Genomic DNA, 20927 nt, shown 5'->3' with positions numbered 1-20927 from the left:
ATGTTGCCCCAAATATTTTTATAGTATCTTTAACAAAGTGGCCAGATTAAGCCAGTTGTTTGATAAGAAAATACCTCCGCGGCATCGGGTTTCAGGCGGTCTGGTTAGCCGTCCTTCTGGAAAGATTGGAAAGCGTGCAGAATTGCAAACAGGACCAGGCCCATCTAAGCATCTGTAAAGTTTTACTTTTTTCCAAAGGCACCTGCTTCAGGAATAACTGATTGAGGAGTGGTCAGCAAGGAACACTGCTCATTCCCCCTCCTTGGACCCTGAGAGTGTTCTAACTTAAACCCGGAAGACAGCTTGTTTCTCTGGCCCATACTCCCAGCCAACAGCAGCTCCTGGAATCCCAGGACCGCTGGCTGCTCCCTTTGGCACAGGGTCCCTGAGCTGCTTCCCAGGAAGGGGGTTTCTCATCCAGCTGGGCACAGAGCTCTGAGGAGGGGCACGCAGGCTTCTGCCCCTTTAAGAAAAGGAAAACTCCATGTGGGTGAAGAGAATTTTGTCTTGCTGAGTGGCTTCTATTCATTTCATTCAAACACTAATGTTGAGTTGGCAAACATTTTTTGAGTCCCTGCTATGTGCCAGGCTCACAGATGAGGAAGATGTGGTCACAGGAAGAAGAGACTGCCCCCATTGTTGCTGGGGGGCTTCTGGGAGCACATGGGAGCTGAAGGGGCATGCAAAGAAGGGTGCAAGAGATGCAAACTGCAGAAATGCTGGTGGGGGAGACAAAGAGAGGAAGTGGGAGAGGCAGGAGCCAGGTTAAGGCAACCTCGTGCATCATGCTGGGGCACCTAGATTTTCTCCTGCAGGAAATGGGGGGCCATTGAGGGTGGTGAACAGGCTGCAGGAGGCTATTTGAACATGGGCTGGATCCTGAACTGATGCCTGTTGCCCAGGTGATTCCATTAAGACTCTTGATCACTGCGCATTCATGCCATGAGTTCACACTCCTTGCTGTACCCAGTGAGAGCTGAGATGCCACTCCACTTCATTAAATTCCACACAATGTTTGAATGGCCCCAGCTCTGACCTTTGCAGCCTCCTGCAGGGAAAAGTCTAGCTTTTCCTTTTGGAGTGGGGGTAGGCGGACCAGCCTCCCTTCTGCAGGCTCAGAGAATTCACGGAAGACATCTGGAATGCATCAAAGGGAGGCCCAGCCAGAGCCGGTAGCCCAGCACTCCCCCTTAACTCCTTCCAGTGGAGCATGTTGAATGGGAGCTGACTCTTCTCTCCCTCTTTCTGCTTTCCTTTCAGACTTCTCGGCTGCAGCTGTCTGCACAGGATGTGTCAAGTATACTTGGAACCATCCCTCAAGAGTTTGGTGGATGTTTTTTTAGTGTGGCGCTAGAGATTTTGTTGAGTACATGTAAGGATTTTTTGTTGTTGCTGCTGTTTGGAGTTTTTTTTTTTTTTTTTCTTTCTTTCTTTCTTTTCACTGGGCCTTCCCTGCTCCCGCCGGCATGATGGCCCAGTCCAAAGCCAACGGCTCGCACTATGCGCTGACCGCCATCGGCCTGGGCATGCTGGTCCTGGGGGTCGTCATGGCCATGTGGAACCTGGTGCCCGGGTTCAGCGCCACAGAAAAGCCGACGGGCCAGGGGAACAACAAGACCGAGATAGGCAGTAGCATTCTCAAGAGCAAGACCTTCTCCGTGGCCTACGTGCTGGTCGGGGCCGGGGTGATGCTGCTGCTGCTCTCCATCTGCCTGAGCATCCGGGACAAGAAGAAGCAGCGGCAGGGTGAGGAGATCGCGGGGATCCAGACCCAGGCGGGGGCCGTGCCTCATGCCCAGGAGGAAGACAGGTGAGGACGGGGCTGCCCCCCACCAGACCAGGGGCTGGACACACACTGTCATATACACATGCTTCAATGATCAGAACACTTTAGTCTAGGAGGCTTTGCATTCACATTTTCTTCCATTAACAGCAAACCCGTTGCTGCTGAGTCGTTTCCGACTCATAGCGACCCTACAGGACAGAGTAGAACTGCCCCATAGGGTTTCCAAGGCTGAAATCTTTACGGAAGCAGACTGCCACCTCTTTCTCCCTAGGGGCAGCTGGTGGGTTCAAACCACTGACCTTTTGGTTAGCAGCCACCACAGCTCCTATTTGCTTCCACTAAGACTCTGTAAAACAGTTTATAATTTTACAAATAACTGTACTTCTGTAGCAGAGCATCCCAAATGAGGTGGTGTGAATGGATTACAGGTGTGCCAAGATTTTGACACCTCCAGGAAAGCTTAACTGGGCCTGGGGTGGCCAGCGCTCCCAGACTGGTTGCTTGTCTGTTCGTCCAGTGTGCTGTGTACATATTCTTGGATTCGAGAAGGTTGGTGGATTAGTTTCCTAGGGCTGCCGTATCAAATTACCACAAATTTGGAAGGACCCCTGTGGCACAGTGGCTAAAGTGCTCGGCTGCTAACCAAAAGGCCAACAGTTCAAACCCACCAGCCACTCCGTGGGAGAAAGATGTGGCCATCTGCTTCTGTAAAGATTTACAGCCTTGGGAACCCTATGGGGCAGTTCTACTCTGCACTATAGGGTCGCTATGAGTCGGAGTCGACGCTATGGCAGTGGATTTGGTTTCTGGTTTTGGTTGGTGGCTTGAAACAACATAAATCTATTCTCTCATAGTTCTAGAGGCCAGAAGTTCGAAGTCAAGGTGCCAGCAGGCTGTACTCCTTCTGAAGGCTCTAGGGCAGAATCCTTCCTTGCCTCTTCCAGCATCTAGTGGCTCCTGGCATTTCTTGGCTTGTGGCACCAAAACTAGTCTCTGCCTCTGTCTTCACATGGCCTTCCCCCCTGTGTTTCTCTTCTTCTGTTCGGGATTGAAGTGTGTCCCCAAAAAACATGTGTTGTAAATCCTCTACCTGTGGTTATAATCCCATTTGGGAATGGGTTTCTTTGTTATGTTGAAAGGCCGTAGCAGTGCAGGGTGTGCTTTACGCCAGTCACTCTGAGATATAAAAAGAGCAGATTAGGCAAAGAGAAGCAAGCAGGGATGAGGGAAGATAGATGCCACACCACGTGAAGATCACCAGGGAACCAAGGAACAAGGACCTCCCCCCAGAGCCGACAGAGAGAGAAAGCCTTCCCCTAGAGCCGGCGCCCTGAATTCGGACTTCTAGCCTCCAGAACTGTGAGAAAACACATTTCTGTTTGTTAAAGTCAACTACTTGTGGTATTTCTGTTATAGCAGCACTAGATGACCAAGACATCTTCTTAGAAGGATACTTGCCTTGGATTTAGGGCCCACCTGGTTAATCCTGGATGCTCTCATCTTGAGATCCTTCACTTAATTACGTTTGCAAAGACCTTTTTTCCAGATAAGGTCACATTCATAGGTACGGGGGGTTAGGACTTGGATATATGTTTTGGAGGGGGCCACAATTCAGTCTAGTACAATTGGGAGGAAGTGTTCTATTTGACCAGAAATGTCACAAATGTTTCAAAGATAAGTGATCACTTAGGGAAGATAAGATAAAGGTTAATACTCTATTATAGAAAGCGCCCTTTACAAATGAATATGAAAGATGGACACATCAGTGGGAAAATGGACAAAGGAGATGAACAAGCTTTTCACAGATGTTCAACCAATAGATCTTCAACCTCATTAGTCATATTTTTGCATCATATTGGCCAAGATGTTGGAGAGTCATAGGGAAGATGGGTTGCTGATGGGAATATTAATTGAAATAATCTTCCTGAAGAAGTGTCACAATAAGGGACAGTATTAAAGATGTGTGTACCTATCTATTCTATTTCTAAGAATTTATCCTTGGGAGACAATCACACAAGTGTACAAGGGATCATTGTTTAAAATAGCAAAAACTGACAACAACCTAAGTATCCATCAATCAAGTCAAATTAATGACAAATCCATTCAATGGCGTTCTGTGCAGCTGTTGTTCACCTATATTTGTTAATGTGGGACCGTATCCAACACTGAATTAAAGAAGTTATAAAACAGCATCTTTGGTAAGGTCCCAATCATGTAAAATGTTGTGAATGTGGGATTAGAGAGGGATTGGCAAGATATATACTGGAATGTTAACAGCGTTTATCTCCAGGTGATGGGATTTGAGACTGTCTTAGACAGGTTTCTCTAGACAAACAGAACCAGTAAGATAGATAGATAGGTAGGTAGGTAGGTAGGTAGGAAGGTATAGAGAGGAGTCCCTGGGTGGTGTAAGTGGTTAATGTGCTTGGCTGCTAACCAAAAGGTTCGAGGTTCAAGTCTACCCAGAGACACCTCAGAAGAAAGACCCGGCAATCTACTTCTGAAAACTCAGCAATTGAAAACCTTATGTACCACAGTTCTAGTCTGACACATATGGGGTTACCATGAATTGGAGTGAACCTGGCAGCAACTGGTTGATTTTATATGAAGAGAGACAGAAAGAGAGATTTCTCTTAAGGAATTGGCTCACAGGATTGTGGGGGCTAGCAAGTCCAAAATCTGTAGGTTAGGCAATAGGCTGGAGATTCCATCAGTCTTGTGACCCAAAATCCATAGGTCAGGCAACAGGAAGAGTAGAAGCTTCTGGCAAAATGTCTATTTATGGTCTGGAGGTAGAATACTCCCTAGGGAAAATTCCCTTTTTGCTCTTAAGGCCTGCACCTAATTGGATGAAACCCACTCACGTTATGGAAGGTGATCTGCTTTTCTTAAGGTCATCTAATTTAACCACATGTGTCTTAGTCATCTAGTGCTGCTATAACAGAAATACCACAAGTGGATGGCTTTAACAAACAGAAGTTTATTCTCTCACAGTCTAGGAGATGGAAAGTCCGAATTCAGGGCGTCAGCTCCAGGGGAAGGCTTTCTCTCTCTGTCAGCTCTGGGGGAAGATCCTTGTCATCAATTTTCCCCTGTTGTAGGAGCTTCTCAGCACAGGGACCTTGAATCTAAAGGACATGTTATTCTCCTGGCTGTTCTTTCTTAAGGGTATGAGGTTCCTTTCCTCTCTACTAGATTCTCTTTTATATCTCAAAGGAGATTGACTCAAGATACAACCTAATCTTGTAGATTGAGTCCTGCCTCGTTAACATAACTGCCTCTAATCCTGCCTCATTTGCCTAATAGAGGTTAAGATTTACAGCACATTAGGATAATCACATCAGATGACAAAATGGTGGACAACCACACAATACTGGGAATCATGGCCTTGCCAAGTTGACACACATTTTTGGAGGACACAGTTCAATCCATAACAACTACTTCATGACAGCATCTGAAAACCAAACAACTGGGCACCATGGCCTAGCCAAGCTGACACATAAAATTAACCATCACAGGGACGTTTTTACTTTGTTAGATTTTTCCGTGTCACTTGAATTTTCTACAACAAGCATGTCTTAGCTTTATAGTAGGAGTGGAATTGTTTTCATTTTAGGAAAATTAAACTTAGTTTTCTGATAATAAAAGATAATACATACTTATTTAGAAAAGAACAAAGAAGAAAAAATCAATCACCCATAATTACCCAGCCTAGTCATAAGCACACACGAGTTCATAAGGAGGCTGAGGGGACAGCTAGGCCAATGAGGTTAATATGGAGAGAGAGATGTTTGGGTTAGCAATCGAGCACTTAACCGTTGCACCACCAGGGCTCCTCATGCCACCCAGGGACCTTAATTAATATGCAAAACTAAACGAAGTTTCTGATGTTGGCCACTGTCTCCCCCCCACCCCGCCCCACCCCACCCAGGTTCAAGTCTAGGGTCCTGGAAAATGGTTATTGGCTGTACTCCCTATTTAATGTGTCAAAGGGGGACATTGGTGATTTGGTGGTAGAATTCTCCCCTTCCATGTGGGAGACCCAAGTTTGATTCCTGGCCGATGAACCCCATACACAGCCACCATCCATCAGTGGAGGCTTGCATGGTGTTGTGATGCTGAACAGGTTTCATTGGAGCTTCCAGACTAAAACAGACTAGCAGGAAAGGCCTGGTGATCTACAGAAAATCAGCCAGTGAAAACTGTATGGATCTCACCAGTCTGATCCTGTCGTGTGTGGAGTCACCGTGAGACTGGGTGAGGGGAGGGATGACTCAAGGGCAATAACAACAACGTGTAAGGAGACACGTCCTGCCTTTTCAGTTTTCTCTTTCCACAGTGAAGTGAGAATAAGGCTGAGGACCTGACCTGTCCCTTGAGTCTCATGGTGAACTCAGAAAATAAAATTACAGAATAATTTGAGATACGTATAAATTTTATATTTTTGATATTCCTTCTCTTCCTGGGGACAACCGTTTTGCTTCATATTGGCAGCTACATTTTTATGTTGCCTTTGGCCAAAGGACCTCCTGGGCATTGGAGTAGCCCATCTGGCTTGTTATTAAGTGTGAGGGTGAGGGCAAGAGGGCTTTAACACCCAGATAATAGAGTGCAATACTTCAGGGTGTGGTCTTTATTTCCTGCCCTCTTCCTAAAGGTATGACTAAGTCATTTAGCCTCAGTGTATCAGTTTCTTCATCCATAAAAGGGAGATAACAATAGAACATATGTCATAGTGTTATTATTGTTGTTAGCTGCTGTCGAGTCTGCCCCCAACTCATGGTGACCCCATGCACAACAGGATTGGACCGTTGTGATCCACAGGGTTTTCATGGGCTGATTTTCGGAAGCAGATCACCAGGTCTTTCTTCTGAGTCCATCTTAGTCTGGATGCGCCACTGAAACCTGTTCAGCATCATAGCAACACACAAGCTTCCACTGAGAGGTGGGTGGTGCTGCCCATGAGGTGCATTGGCCAGGAATCAAACCTGGGTCATCCGCGTGGAAGGCAAGAATTCTACCACAGAACCACTACTGCCCTCAGTTTAGGGTTGTTAAGCAGATTGAACTGGTTCGTATATGTTAAAGTATGCAGAACAGTGCCCAGCCCATAGTAAACATTTTAAGTGTTAGCTTTTATTACTCTTTAGGGCCCATTGGTTATCTGCATGGCTGGTATACGAGGTCTGGTGGACCCAGTGCCGACGTGGGCTTTGGAGCCCTTTTATGTGTGATCTGAAGTGGTCTAAACGGGGACTAACACTGCGTGCCGCTGTTTGTTGTCTTGCAGCCAGGAGGAAGAGGAGGTCTCCTCGAGGTACTACGTCCCCAGTTACGACGAAGTGATGAACACAAACTACTCGGGAGTGAGGGAATTGGACCAGAACCCCAGGATGAGCATCTCCCTCCCCTCCTACGAGTCCTTGACAGGGCTCAATGAGACGATTCCCACGACCACCAGGGCCGATGTGGAAACTGGCCCAGGGAACCCGCCGGACAGACAGAACTCCAAGCTGGCCAAACGCCTGAAGCCTCTGAAAGTTCGAAGGATTAAATCCGAAAAGCTTCACCTCAGAAACTTCAGGATCAACCTCCCGGACAAGAACATGCCTCCTCCCTCCATCGAGCCCCTGACCCCCCCTCCCCAGTACGATGAGGTCCGGGAGAAGACCCCAGATGCCCGGTCACCTGACTGAGTTTCCCCTCAGCCATGCGCCCTGCGGTCCACTCACACCCTCGGCACCACAGACTCCACACAAAGCCACTTCAGCCACACCAAGGAGCAGATGGGCTGGATGCAAATTTAACTCTTTGGATGGGGTGTTGGGGGGGTGTTCTATGTGTGTGAGTGACTCTGACATGCCACAGGACCTTATGTAGCAGGCAAACTGGGAAGAGAGGTGCCTCTGAATCTCATGTTTTGTGGATCACGTCAAAGGGCTTGTCATATGCGTCTTCTCCCTCTTCCTTCCTCAACTCAGAATTGTTGATGAGAACACTCCTCTTATCGAGTAAGAAAGGACACCCAGCGACTGGTTTAGATCGTGGTGATTTTTGTGTTGCTTCCACTAGAACTGTTTTGTTTCCAAAAGAAAACAAGTTCTGCCTTTGCTTTTTTCACTGGAGTCTTCAGCTGTGGATAGGAAATATGATTCAGCTTTGTAGAAAGGACATGGGGCATTTCATGAATTAAGCGAAACAAGAGGGGGGATGATTGCGAGAGGTGAGGCCCAGGTGGTGGTTCACTCAGAGCCCAGATGCTGTTGGTTCTTTGAGGGCCCAAGGCCTGATGAACTCTGGCAAATGATGAATAAGATAATCGTCCTAATTGGTACACTTTACGGCTCTGTCTCCCATGTAACTGCAAAGAAGGAAAGCTGTACAACGTTCCTTCTAAAATGCCGTGCAACTGAGCTTTTTATAATAAAATATTTTATATGTAGTACACTTGGGTCTTGAATTTCTTTAGCAGCTCTTCCAAGACTGACTCATTTAGGGAGAAATATCAATAATAATAACATGTAAAACCAAAAAAACCAAACCCACTGCCGTCGAGCCATTTCCGACTCATGGCGACCCCACGTGTTTCAGAGTAGAACTGCACTCCACAGCATTTTCAAATGGCTGTAATTTTGCATTATCCGAGGTGCCACTGGGTGGATTCAAACCACCAACCTTTTGGTTAGTAGCCAAGCACAAACCATTTGCACCATCCCCGTTCCCACTGCCATCAAGTCGATTCTACCTCACAGGGACCCTATAGGACAGAGTAGAACTGCCCCCATAGGGTTTCCAAGGCTTTGGAATCTTTACAGAAGCAGACTGCCACGTCTTTCTTCCATGGAGCGGCTGGTAGGTTTGAACCAGCACCCTTTGGGTTAGCAGCAGAGTGCTTAACCATTGCACCACCAGGACTCCTTGTGCCACCCAGGGACCTTAATTAATAATGTACTCAACACTTACTATGTGCCAAGCACTGTGCTAAGTTATCTTATTTAAACTCTGCTACATGCCTGGTATTATTGCCATTTTGTAAGTTAGCTCACTTAGTTAAAACAGCCCGCTAGTAAGTGGCACTGCTGGTAAGTGGCAGAGCTACTAGTATCACACCACTAGTAAGTGGCAAAGCTAGAATCTGAACCCAGGCTGTCCAACTCCAAGGCCTGAGCAGCTCTGTGTAAAGAGCTGTTCTACACTTGAATGAGGACTTCCACTCCCTGAGACCAGGGACTGGCCCCACTGACCCATGTGCCCAACAGAAGGTTTTGGCTATTTAGACAGCAGCTGTCTACGCGGGCTTTAAACACACCCTGTTTCTACATCCCTCTCCTGAGAATTGGCCCCAGGCAAGGGAGCTCAGCATAGCCAGAACTGACGGGCTATAGGAGCAAGTGGGGTGGGCGAGAGTGTCCACTTGGAGGGGGGACATTGACTACCTTTGGGGCCCAGGAAAGGAGTCTAACCAATGAGAAATGCCCAGGGGATCACAGACTACTGAAGCTGGGACAACAGAGATGTCTGGGGCCAAGGTCTTGACCCTGGAGCACGAGTCCAGAGGGCAGCTTCCTAGTATTGGTGAGCATGGAGTGGGCCTGGTGAGGGGTCTCTGCAAATAGGAACTTTGCTGGAAGAGTAAATTCTTAGCCCTGGGTGGTACAATCGACTACTAACCTGAAGGTTGGCAGTTCAACCCGCTCAGCTGCTCCACAGAAGAAAGGCGTGGAGATCTGGTTCCATAAAGATTACAGCCAAGAAAACTCTGTGGTGTAGTTCTACTCTCTAACACAAGGGATCACCGTGAGTCAGAATCTTTCACAATGGGTTGGTTGGTTTGTTCATTTGGTTGTTTGTTTGGATGTTTCCTAACAAGCTCCCATGGGAAGGGAAGAGGCAGCAGTCACGAAGTGAAAATTACTTTATCTCAGGGGTGGCATCAGTACCTAAAGTTCCAACCTTTCACTTTCTTTTTGCAAATAAATTGTTTAAAAAGGGAGAGGCAAAAATTGGCCTCATGAGACGGAGCCCCGGAGGCCTGGTTTGTTCCCCAGCCCACTTCGGAGCCAGCCTGGGCTTTCTGTGTATCATTTCCTGTCCCAGGCTTTGCTCACAGGTTCCTCTCTATGCTTCTTCCTAAGGAGGCAACACATGGGAGGAAAAACAAAGGAGAATGGTGAGGGCCCAATGGAGCTGAGAGACCACTTTCTGAAAGGGCTCTTAGTCTGGCTTCTGGTAGACACCTTTTGAGTTGTCTGCCCAGCTTTGACCCTCCTTGAGGGAGAAAGAGGTTTAGAGCTGGTAGTGGGTTGAATGATGGCCCCCAAAGATACTCAGGCCCTAATCCAATGGAACCTGTGAATGTTACCTTACATGGTAAAGGTTTTGCAGGTGTAATTAAATTAAGACGAGGCAATTCTGAGACAAGACAATAATCCTGGATTAGCCGGAGCGGGCTAAATGCTATAACAAGTGTCCTTGTAAGAGATAAACAAAGGGAGATATCACACACATACACACACATAGATGCACACGCACACACACAGGAGAAGGCAGTGTGACTAGAGAGGCAGAGACTGGAGTGATGCAGCTACAAGTCAAGGAAGGCTGACAGCCACCAGAAGCTGGAGAAGGCAAGGAACAGGTTCTCCTCTGCAGCCTCTAGAGGCTGTGCAGCCCTGCCGACACCTTGTTTTCAACCTAATGATACTGATTTTGGATTTCTGGCCTCTAGAGCTGTAAGAAAATAAATTCCTGTTGTTTTAAGCCACCAAGTTTGTGGTTTGTTACACGGGCTGTAGGAAAGTAATATCGGGCTTAATCTTCAACTCATTAGACACTAGGCCCCCTTGTAAATGCACGCTGTTGTGACTCTTACTACATGGTGGGAGTGCTGTGGGAATAGCAGTTAGGGACCCTGACGGTTTTACATGTGTGGCAATGATCCCATGGAAAATTATTCATATGATTCAGAGAATATATGATAGATACTCACCTTCCATGCGGGCAACTTGGCCTCGATTCCCAGCCAATGCCCCGCATGCTGAGCCACCACTCGTCTATCACTGCAGGTTGCCATGTGGCTTTGATGCTGAAGAGGTTTCAGCGGAGCTTGCAGACTAAGACACACCAAAATGAAAGGCTTGGTGACCGACTTTGGAAAATCAGCCCATGAAAACCCTGCGGATCACAACAATCTAATCCTGTTGTGCAAGGGGTTGCCATGAATCGAGAGCCAATTCAAGGGCAGCTAACAATAACAATTTGATGTGTAAAATACAGTGCATAGGTTCACCTCTGGCTAAAATGAAGGCAGAGAGAATGTTAGCCGGAAACGTGAACCATAGATTGAAGGCCTGAGACAGTGCCTAGAAAGGCTAGGAATTTATCTGTAATATTACGTTAAAACCTTCACCTTAAAATTCCACCAGGTGCTCTCATCCTCTTTGCTTGTGGATTCAGACCTATCAGTGGCGTCACTAGGGTTGGTGTCACCCTCTTCCCATGGACCTCCTCCCAAACAAGACCACACAGAATCCTTTGTAATGTTTTTTGTACTGATGTTACTAGTTTCAATTATAGAATAATGTGTGATAAATATAGTTGTAAATTGTTTAAATGTAGTATTTCTTAGATTATATGAATACTGACAACAAAATCGTTTTGTAAAATCTTTCTACGTCAAATTACAACATTATTAGTTACAACACTGTTAGTAACTGAGCAGAAGCCTTTTCTCCTTATTTTCCTTTAATTACTACTTCATTCTCAAAAAAGTTATTGATATAGGTTTACAAATACTAATGACCATAATATTGTAACTAAAACACCAGAAAATCGGACAAAATCAGCGACTATAAAAACACCAGCAACAACAAAATCAACTGCGGGTGCTTGTAGCGCATGCAGATGAAACCATGTGACTTGAAGTGTCATTGTAATTGGGTAATAATGACAGCTCTGACTGGAGGGCATTAGAAGGTTCAAAAAGTAAATTAGCATAGAGTTTTAGCCTTGTAGGCATATTGATACACGTAAGCTGGGCTTTGGAAAAATGTCTTTGGTTGTTATAACTAACTACAGGGATATTTTTATAAAAAAAATAATAAATTTCCACTGAAACATTGCATGAAAATTTCATAGACCTTCATTTTGGTGTCACCCTCTCTGACAGTGTCACCTGATGCGGTCCACACCCCACTAGTGATGCCACTGAGGTCTATCCTTATCCTCAGAGATCTCTCGCTGCCTTTGACTATCAAAAAAAAAACAAAGCCAAAAAATAAAAAAAAGCCAAAAACCAGAAGGAAGACCCTAGCCCTTTCCTTTACTCCCCATCACATTTCTGTTCCTGGGGTGAATATAAGAAGGCAGAAATGGGGGAGAAAATACAAGCTGCCTGTCTGTTCTTGGGCCCAAAATGTCACTGGGGCTATGAAAGAGCAGACAGAAGAAATCTGAACTAATTAAGGGTTCTTAAAATTTCCACCCCACCCTAAAGGATGAATATTGACAGCCATCTTTGCATCATGTGACCTCCACCCACGCACCCATGCCAGGCCATAGCTGATTGGACCTGAGGTGTGTGTCCACCTGACCAAGGAGAGCCAATCAGAAGCTGAGCTGGGCAGGGCAAGTCTCTTCCAGGCACTGGGTCCTGGGTTCTAGAGGCAGGTTGGGTCATGTGTAACTAGTAACTAGGGGCTGTTTAGGGGTCAGCATGCTGGACCATAAGTGAGTGAAATGGGGGAAATTGTTCTACAGAGAGAGTGACGCTAACCGCTAAAAGACGCAGACATGAAAAATGAGGCCTCAGAGGTGGCTGCCTCATTTCCTGATGACTCTCCAGTCGTTGGTCCTTGTCCCATGGTAAGCCCAGCTATAATACTGCCCTTGGGTTCCATAAGAGACACTGTGTCCTTCCAATAAATTCCCCTTTTAGCTTTGATCCTAGATTTAGCTGAAGTCCTTAAAGACAGGGCCTGCCTTTGCGCTGTCCTCAGTGTTGGCCCAGTAGTTGATACTCCACCTGTACTTGATTTTGATTTTCACTTTTCTCAGGCTGATTACATTCAGGCAAAGGGGAGCCACCCCAGGTGGTTGAGGCCTTGAAGCATGAAGCATGACCTTGACGTGCAGTGTAGAGTGCTGCCTGATGCATGCTGCTGAACCAGCTGGATTCTTCTGTTCTGCCAATATTTATCAAACTCCTATTACGTGTCAGGCCCTATTCTAGGAAGGATTATGGCTTGGGCAGCGTTTCCCAAGGTAGGTCCCATAGCCTTGGGTGACAATGACCGTGGTCATCTGGACTGGCTACTTAAATGGGATACAATAAACTTGAAAGCTGCAGGGTAGCCCTGTGCCCAGAGAAAACTGGTCTGCAAGAAGAGGCGAATGGAGCAGAGGGTCACAGAACAAACAGCCCTACCCAGCAAGAGTCTTAGAGATTAGCTGCTTTGCATTTCCTGGTTCTGGACACACATTAGCCTGGCCACACTCCCTGCCCGTTGCATCTATGCCTTGTCTCAGTTTGCTTTCAATAATGCCCTGCGTTTGCTTAAGCAAGTTGGAGTGGGTTTCTGTTACTGGATGCCAGCTGTCCTGAGATGACTCAGTTCTGTATGGACAAGCGTGAGACGGCAAAGCCAAAATAAATCCACGAGTGTGCAGCAATACTCAAAACGGGGCTCCGCTGTATCACCAGAAATGGACAGATCGATTGAACCACGAGCTGCAAAGGGCAGTACATGGAGAGCCCTTCTGAGGATTAATGGGCACATTTGTCTTAAAGGCGCCAGCAAGAACCATTTAGCTTCTAGGACAAACCTATGCAGAGTTACGAAAGGGCGGTCCCAGTTCTGTCTGCAAGCGTGGAGGGAAAGAGACAGCTTTCACCAGGGAAGGCTTGGGACTTTTGTTTGCTTTTTGTTTAGTGTTTTTTCAATTATTATTAATATACTTTTTTTTTTATTGTGGTGAAAATATACAAAGCAAAACATACACCAAATTCAGCAGTTTCTACATGTACAATTCAGTGATATTGATCACACTCTTCTTGTTTGCCACCATTCTCACGATCCTTTTCCAAATTATTCCACCACTATTAACATAAACTCACTGCCCTCTAAACAAAAGCTCCCCCTTTCCCTCTCCCTCACACTCCTGGTAACCACTAATAATCTTTGGATTGTATATATTTGTTTATTTCATATAAGTGAGTGAGTTATTTCCCTTAGCATGATGTTTTCAAGGTTCATTCATGTTGTGGCATGCATTATGCTTTATTTTTAAAGCCATTTTAGGTTGACAGAAAAATTGCACAGAAAGTACAGAGCTCCCATATATCCCCTCTCTGCACAGTTTCTCCCATTATTAACAGTTTGCATTACTGTGGCATATTTGTTAAAACTGATGAGCCAATATTAATGCACCCACTCTCACTTATCAACATGGTTAGGTTCCAAAGACCAGGTTGTTATGTGAAAATGTTACCTGAAGCCTTTATCAACATGGTTAGGTTCCAAAGACCAGGTTGTTACCTGAAAATGGAGGATGACCACATCAGCTCCCCAAATGGAGGATGACTACATCATTACATAACTTCCAAATTACATCATTACATAACTGCCATACCACTGAGAATCACGGCGAGCCAAGTTGTCACATAACCATCACAGCCAGCATTACTCTTGCCTCACGCCTCACCATTCATTACTGCCAGATGTACATTGTTAATGCGCCAAATAGTCAGATAGTACATTTTTTACTATTGTAAATATGAAATGTCACAGAACAAGACAGTCGATAAGTGAGGAGTATGTGTATATTATTAGTAACTAAAGTCCATCGTTTACATTAGGGCTTACTCTGTGTTGCGCAAGGAGGACCCAGTTATAATCCTAGCACTGCCACTTGCTGGAAGTATGAGCTTGGGCAAGGATTCTGACCCCTCTGAGCCTCAGTTTCTTCACCAGTAAAATGAGGATTAGTAGTTTTATGGTGGGTACATGAGAAAAATGCATACCCTGTACCTGGCAAGGAGAAAGCAAAGAGTAAGTGAGAACTGTGACTCTCCCACCACATACAGATAGAGAACTGGTCTGAGATATAAGCACTTCTCCAAAAGGGGAATGTAGTAATTTCCTGCAGCTGCTGTAACAAATTACCACAAACTGGGTAACTTACCTTATAACAGAAATTTATTCACAGTTCTGGAGGCTAGAAGTCTGAATTCAGGATGTCAACAGGGCCATGCCCTCTCTGAAAGCTCCAGGAGAAGATCCCTTCTTGTCTCTTTCAGTTTCTGGTGGCCCCAGGCATTCCTTGGTTTGTGGCAGCCTCACTCCAATCTCTGTCTTCGTCTTCACATGGCCATCTTCCCGTTGTCTCTCTGTCTCTGTGTCTCTTCTCCTCTTTTTATATGGTCACCAGTCACATTGGATTAGGGCTCATTCTTCTCTAGAATGACCTCATGTTAACTAATTATATCTGCAAAGGTGCTATTTCCAAAGAAGGCCACATTCAGGTACTAGGGGTTAGGACTCAATGTATGTATCTTTTTGGGGGGCAGAAATCAACCCATAACCATGAGCTTCAGATTCATTTCTGAAAACATGTTCTGAGAAAATTCACCAGGTGCCATGAGCAATTTGTGAAGAATCTTTGCAGAAAGCCAGCTTCAGGAATGCAGCTGCAGGACCACATAGTTTCAGCCAGTTGAGCTGGTCCTGGGGTCAGCCTGGCACACAGCTTGGTTCTCAGTTCATATGACAGCCACTCCTATCATGGATAGTTGGACGAGTCAGTCCGTTCTGTCTGGTTTTAGTTCAATGCCATGTTGCCAGTATATTAGAACCAAGTAGCTCATACCAGAAACGTGAACTCTAGAAGACCACAGCTACCTGGACTTTAGAGACGCTCTCACCTGGTGATTCCCCGAGCACGTCCCCTCATTTTAATGAATGAATGTGAAGAAGGGCCCATGATTAAATCACTTTGGGAATTCCCAATTTAAAGTCTATTCAGTCAACACATTTTTTACTGAGCACCTACTATGTGCCTACTAAGTGCTAAGATTAAAACTGGGAACCAATGGACCGAGCCACTGACTCCACAGGGGTCAGATTCTGGGTGGGGAAGTGGGCAGATAATGAACAAATAAAAGTATGATATCATGTCAGAAAAGGAGAAGTGCTGTGAAGAAAAATAAAGCAGGGGATGGAATAGGAGGTGATAGGGGATTGAGTACTTGAATGATCAGGAAAATCTCTAGGGAAGTAATGTTGGAGAAAAGTAGGGGGTTAGCCGCATGGATATCTGGGTGCAGAGAGTTCCAGAGAGCTTCTCATATGTTTATGCACATTATGAATCTCTAGCAGATGCTGGAGGACATGGTGTTTCCTGAGTCTCTTTGGCCACAGATCATTTTGTCCCCACCAAACATCTTCACTGGACAGCCTTCAGGAAATCTGGAGACAGCCCAGCCCAGTCATTCTATAGGGACACAAGCAGACCAGAGAAGACAAGAGACTTGTCCAAAGGCCTATGGCTCATTGACCAGGTTATCTGTTATCTTCCTCATTTGTATGGCATTCAGATCACAGATCACTTAAGATAGGCCTCTAAGATAGCCCCAGCACCTAACAACCTGGAGGACCAAGGCCATGGATCCAGGATAGCCAGGCACAGGTGCCTAAGGTCTCCCAGCTCTCAGACCCACTGCAGGCCTCCCTCTCTTCAGAACCTGTGTCCACCTCCCAGTAGAGAAGCTTCTTCCTCTGATGGAAGCCTGCATCCCTCCCGATAGCCCTGGCCAAGCTGAGCACCATAAAGAGGAGGGGACATTTTCCATAGTTCTACACTTGCCACCTGTGTGGACTGCGGTTTGCCCTCCAGGGGGTTTTCAAGAATACCTCCAGCTTCATTCAGGAGGGCCCTTCACATCAAGCCAACACGGAGAAAGCCGTTCCCCTGTATCTTTGTAACAATGCAGGCGACCTAGGAAATGATGTCTGAGAGTGCCTAAAGCTGGGGTGATAAGTGACAGTGAGCTACAGCACATCGCCCTCAACTTCTCCAATAATTGATGGGCAACAGTAGTGAGGAAACCCGCTCTCCTCAGGCATGGCAGGTATCTTAGTTATCCAGTGCTGCATAACAGAAATACCACAAGTGGGTGGCTTTAACAAACAGAAATGTATTTTTTCACAGTTTAGGAGGCTAGAAGTCTGAATTCAAGGTGCTGGCTCTAAGAGAAAACTTTCTTTTTCTGTTGGCTCTGGAGAAAGGTTTTTGTCTCTTTGAGCTTCTGCTCCTGGGCAGTCTTCATGTGGCTTGGCATCTCGCTTCCCTCATCTCTGCATCTCTGGATTGCTTGTTTTATCTCTTTTATATCTTAAAAGAGATTGACTCAAGATATACCCTACACTAATCTTGTTTTATTAACATAACAAAGACAACCCACTCCCAAATGGGATTATAACCACAGGCATAAAGCTTAGGATATACAAAACATATTTTGGGGGGACACAAGTCAGTCCATAACAGTGGGCAAGGGCAACCTGGAGTACGCTAACCAAGAGAGAGATAAAAAGACAGAAGTTTGAGAGCATAATATGTGGACATAAATTCATCCTGAAACACCACCAGAGGGAACAAATGGATATACGTACCTGAAGCCTTTAAAACGCAACGCTTGAGACAAGACTCTTCACAGCTCCAACCAGCCTGCTCGCCACTGTGTGACTCAACCAGAGCATCAACGTGAACATACTAGAGAACGTGCGGACGCTGGAGCTCTGCATGTTCATGGAAGGCAGTCAGACGAACAACATGCCTGTACAAACCAACCAACTCGCAGGTGCAATGCCCGTGGCAAAACATTCTCAGCTCCCAGTCAGGCTGTTAACCATTCGTGCCCACGCCAGAACTGGACGTTTCCGCTCTAGATCAGTGGTTCTCCACCAGAAATGATTTTGCAATTGGCATTTGGCAATCAATGTCTGGAGACATTTTTGGTTGTCACAACTGTAGGGGGAATGGGGTGGGGAGGGTTACTGGCGTATACTGGGTAGAGACCAGGGATGCTGCTAAACATCCCACAATGCACAGGAAAAAGAGTTATCCTACATCCTACAATAGCCCCACAACAAAAAGTTATCTGGCCCCAAATATCAATAGCACTGAGGCTGAGAACCCCTGCCCTAGACAAAACGCGACAGACAGCAGCAGCTATTTGCCAAGCAATAGGGAAGTTACTTTAATATTTTAACAACTAGCTGACTGTCTTGTACTTATCAGCTGATTACCAGCCCTCACCAGGAGAGAGCATTTGGGCACGTGTGTACCTTAACTGTGTCGCAGTGTGACCTCTTTAGGATTTAGACTGGGTTTCTGTATATTCTAGAGCCCTGGTGGCACAGTGGTTAAGAGCTCAGCTGCTAACCAAAAGGTCAGCAACTCAAGTTCGCCAGCCGCTCCTTGGAAACCCTATGCGTCAGTGTTACTCTGTCCTATAGGGTCGCTATGAGTCGGAATTGATTCAATGGCAACTGGTACAGTACTTATGAAAGCAAATAGATTTCGAGAAATTGTAGATTGTTTAAATGCATACTCAGAACTAATAAAGGATATATAACAAAATAAAATATCTAGAATAAATCTGGGAAGTAAAAATGAGGAAGTGACATTTTCTGGGTTGTAAGTTTTCTTCTCAGAAAGCAACGTGAGAGAATACACATGCTTCTCAGAGATACAACTGGGCTTAGTACTGTATAAAATTTAGGAGACGTGCAGGAACTTTAAACCCAAGAAAATTGTTCTCAGTATTTATTCTCAAGATGTTTTACTTCAGAATACATCCTTGGTGATAGTGCCCAGTCAAGAAAACTCCTTAGCTATGACATTTACCTTAACAAAACACAAAAGAGAGAAAAAACAATGTCATAACGTGATAGCAAGCTTTTTCTTTTAATTCGTGAATAAAATATGACAAGCTGTGAGCACATGTTCTTGTAAGAGAAACTTCGTGAATACTTGATATAAAGTGACTAAATGCACTTCTCTCCTTCAAAGTTGAACCAAAAAAAAAGAAAAGAAAAAGCTGCATTTTTTGTTTCTGACAAATTAACTGCCTGTTTTAAAAATCAGATTCAAAGTATTAGTCCACAAATTGACCTTTTGAATAGAAAAAGACATGGCACTATAGCAGTTAAAAAAGAAAAAAGAAAAAAAAACCATTGCCGTTGAGTCGATTCCGACTCATAGTGACCCCATAGAACAGAGTAGAACTACCCCATAGAGTTTCTGAGGAGCAGCTGCGGGGTGCGAACTGCTGACCTTTTAGTTAGCAGCCATAGCTTTTAATCACTTTGCCAACAGGAGTTCCATTACAGCAGTGGCCAATAGTAAATTAATTTAGCACCAACTGTATTTTTTTAAATCAGTGCAAATACAGCAAAGAAAATAATAATGGAATCTGTATTTTACAGGAGAAGCTAGGAAGAGTAGAGGGCAGTAATTTTAATAACACTAAAAGTTAATGCTAACGGTTTATTGAAAATATCCATTAAGCCAACCAAAATGGCAAAGAGGAATCATGACCCAGAAAAATCTAATTGCTATTTGGGATTAAACTTATTTTGAGGTTTATTTTCCAAGTTTAAAAAAAAAAATTTTTTTTGAGGTCTAAAATTCTTCCATTGGCCTGAAAACAGTAGAAAATTGTCCATTAATCTTCCCTTTAGCCAATAATAGCAAGGTCTCAAGGGGCAAAACAGAAGCCAGAAATAATACTGAAGGGGAAAGTGCAGAAGAACATCAGAGGACTAAGCTCTATGGATATGTTGAAAATGGACTCTTCCATTGTTCTCCTTCATGTACAGATGAGTTCTCAGATGTGGACATTTTTATACATCCTTTCTTTGACTAAACATTAAATTGCATGGAATATGATTTTATCTCTATGGGGTACTTCAAGTTAGGATTTCTCAACCTCGGCTCTATTGACGTTTGGGGCAGGATAATTGTCAGCTGTTAGGAGGCTGTCCTGTGTATTGTAGAATGTTTAGCAGCTTCTCTGGTCTCTACTAACTAGATGCCAGTTACGGCAACCAAAAATGTCTCCAAACGTTGTCAAAAGTAACCTGAGATGAGCAAAATTGCCCCTGGTTGAGAACCACTACTTGAAGCCTAACGAAAAAAATGCAGTATAGAAAAGTAGAAAGAATACTGTCACCTGAGTGGCAATTTCCAATGTCTAAAATGAAGACAAGGAACCCTGGTGGCACAATGGTTAAAGCACTCAGCTGCTAACTGGAAGGTCAGCTGTTCGAACCTACCAGCCACCCCGAGGGGGAAAAGACCGAGTGATCTGCCCCCATAAAGATTTACAGCCTAGGAAACCCTATGGGGCAATTCTACTCTATGTTATAGGATCGCTATGAGTCGGAATCAACTCGACGGCACACAACAGCAACACAACAAAACAGCATTAGGTCGAAACCCTGGAGAATCAAATGAGCAAATATGTATGAAAATACCACAAAAGTCAAATTTTGAGCAGGAATGGTTCTAGAGTATATCTTGCCCAACTTCCTTATACAAGGCAGGAAACTGAGGCAAAGATATTTGCCTAAAGATTACACAAATGCTGTACAAACATGTTGTTGTTGTTAGCTGCTGACTGGATGGGCCCCTGACTCAGGCAACCCCATGCACAAAGGAATTAAATGTTGTTGGGTCCTGCACCATCCCCATGATTGTTTGTGAATTGGACCATCGCGATCCATAGGGTTTTCACAGGCTGATTTTTGGAAGTACACTTCCAGACCTTTCTTCCTAGTCCATCTTAGTTTGGAAGCTCCACTGAAACCTGTTCAATATTGTAGCAACATGTAAACCACCACTGACAGATGGCTGGTGGCTGCGTATGAGGTGCATTGGCCAGGAAGGTGCATGGAAGGCGACAATTCTACCACTGAACCACCAATGCACCATATCCAAAAAATCCATTGCTGTCAAGTCAATTTCAACTCATAGCAGCCCTATTAGACAGAGTGGAACTGCCGTATAGGGTTTACAAGGCTGTAATCTGTCTGTAAACTGTTTCACAATGCTGGAAGTGCTCACTCATCTATGCCAAGAA

The 20927-nt window shown here is 45.1% G+C and overlaps 1 protein-coding gene and 1 long non-coding RNA gene across 2 annotated transcripts; one reads left to right on the top strand and one right to left on the bottom strand.

The window, feature by feature from the left end:
• The first annotated feature begins 1397 nt into the window (after positions 1-1397).
• Positions 1398-7519, top strand: TMEM51 (transmembrane protein 51). Its single transcript, XM_023732167.1, has 2 exons — positions 1398-1810; positions 7077-7519. Exons 1-2 carry the CDS (start codon positions 1467-1469, stop codon positions 7480-7482), a joined length of 750 nt encoding a protein of 249 aa, XP_023587935.1. The 5' UTR covers positions 1398-1466; the 3' UTR covers positions 7483-7519.
• Positions 7520-7569: 50 nt separating this feature from the next.
• Positions 7570-17703, bottom strand: LOC111820726 (uncharacterized). Its single transcript, XR_002824254.1, has 3 exons — positions 17455-17703; positions 10776-10899; positions 7570-7919 (listed from the first exon to the last, which is right to left on the bottom strand). It is a non-coding gene; the product is annotated as an uncharacterized LOC111820726 (long non-coding RNA).
• Between the last annotated feature and the right edge of the window lie 3224 nt (positions 17704-20927).

This window comes from Trichechus manatus, unplaced genomic scaffold (genome assembly GCF_000243295.1).
Source record: "Trichechus manatus latirostris isolate Lorelei unplaced genomic scaffold, TriManLat1.0 scaffold00048, whole genome shotgun sequence".
NCBI classification, from domain to species: Eukaryota; Metazoa; Chordata; class Mammalia; order Sirenia; family Trichechidae; genus Trichechus; species Trichechus manatus.
The sequence above is the reverse complement of the archived record's forward strand: the minus strand, read 5'-3'. Positions and strand labels throughout refer to the sequence as shown.

Coding starts and splice junctions, on each gene's coding strand:
- TMEM51 (XM_023732167.1), top strand. CDS start 1,467: ATGATGGCCCAGTCCAAAGCCAACGGCTCGCACTATGCGCTGACCGCC. Junction 1,811..7,076: donor CATGCCCAGGAGGAAGACAG/GTGAGGACGGGG, acceptor GTTGTCTTGCAG/CCAGGAGGAAGAGGAGGTCT.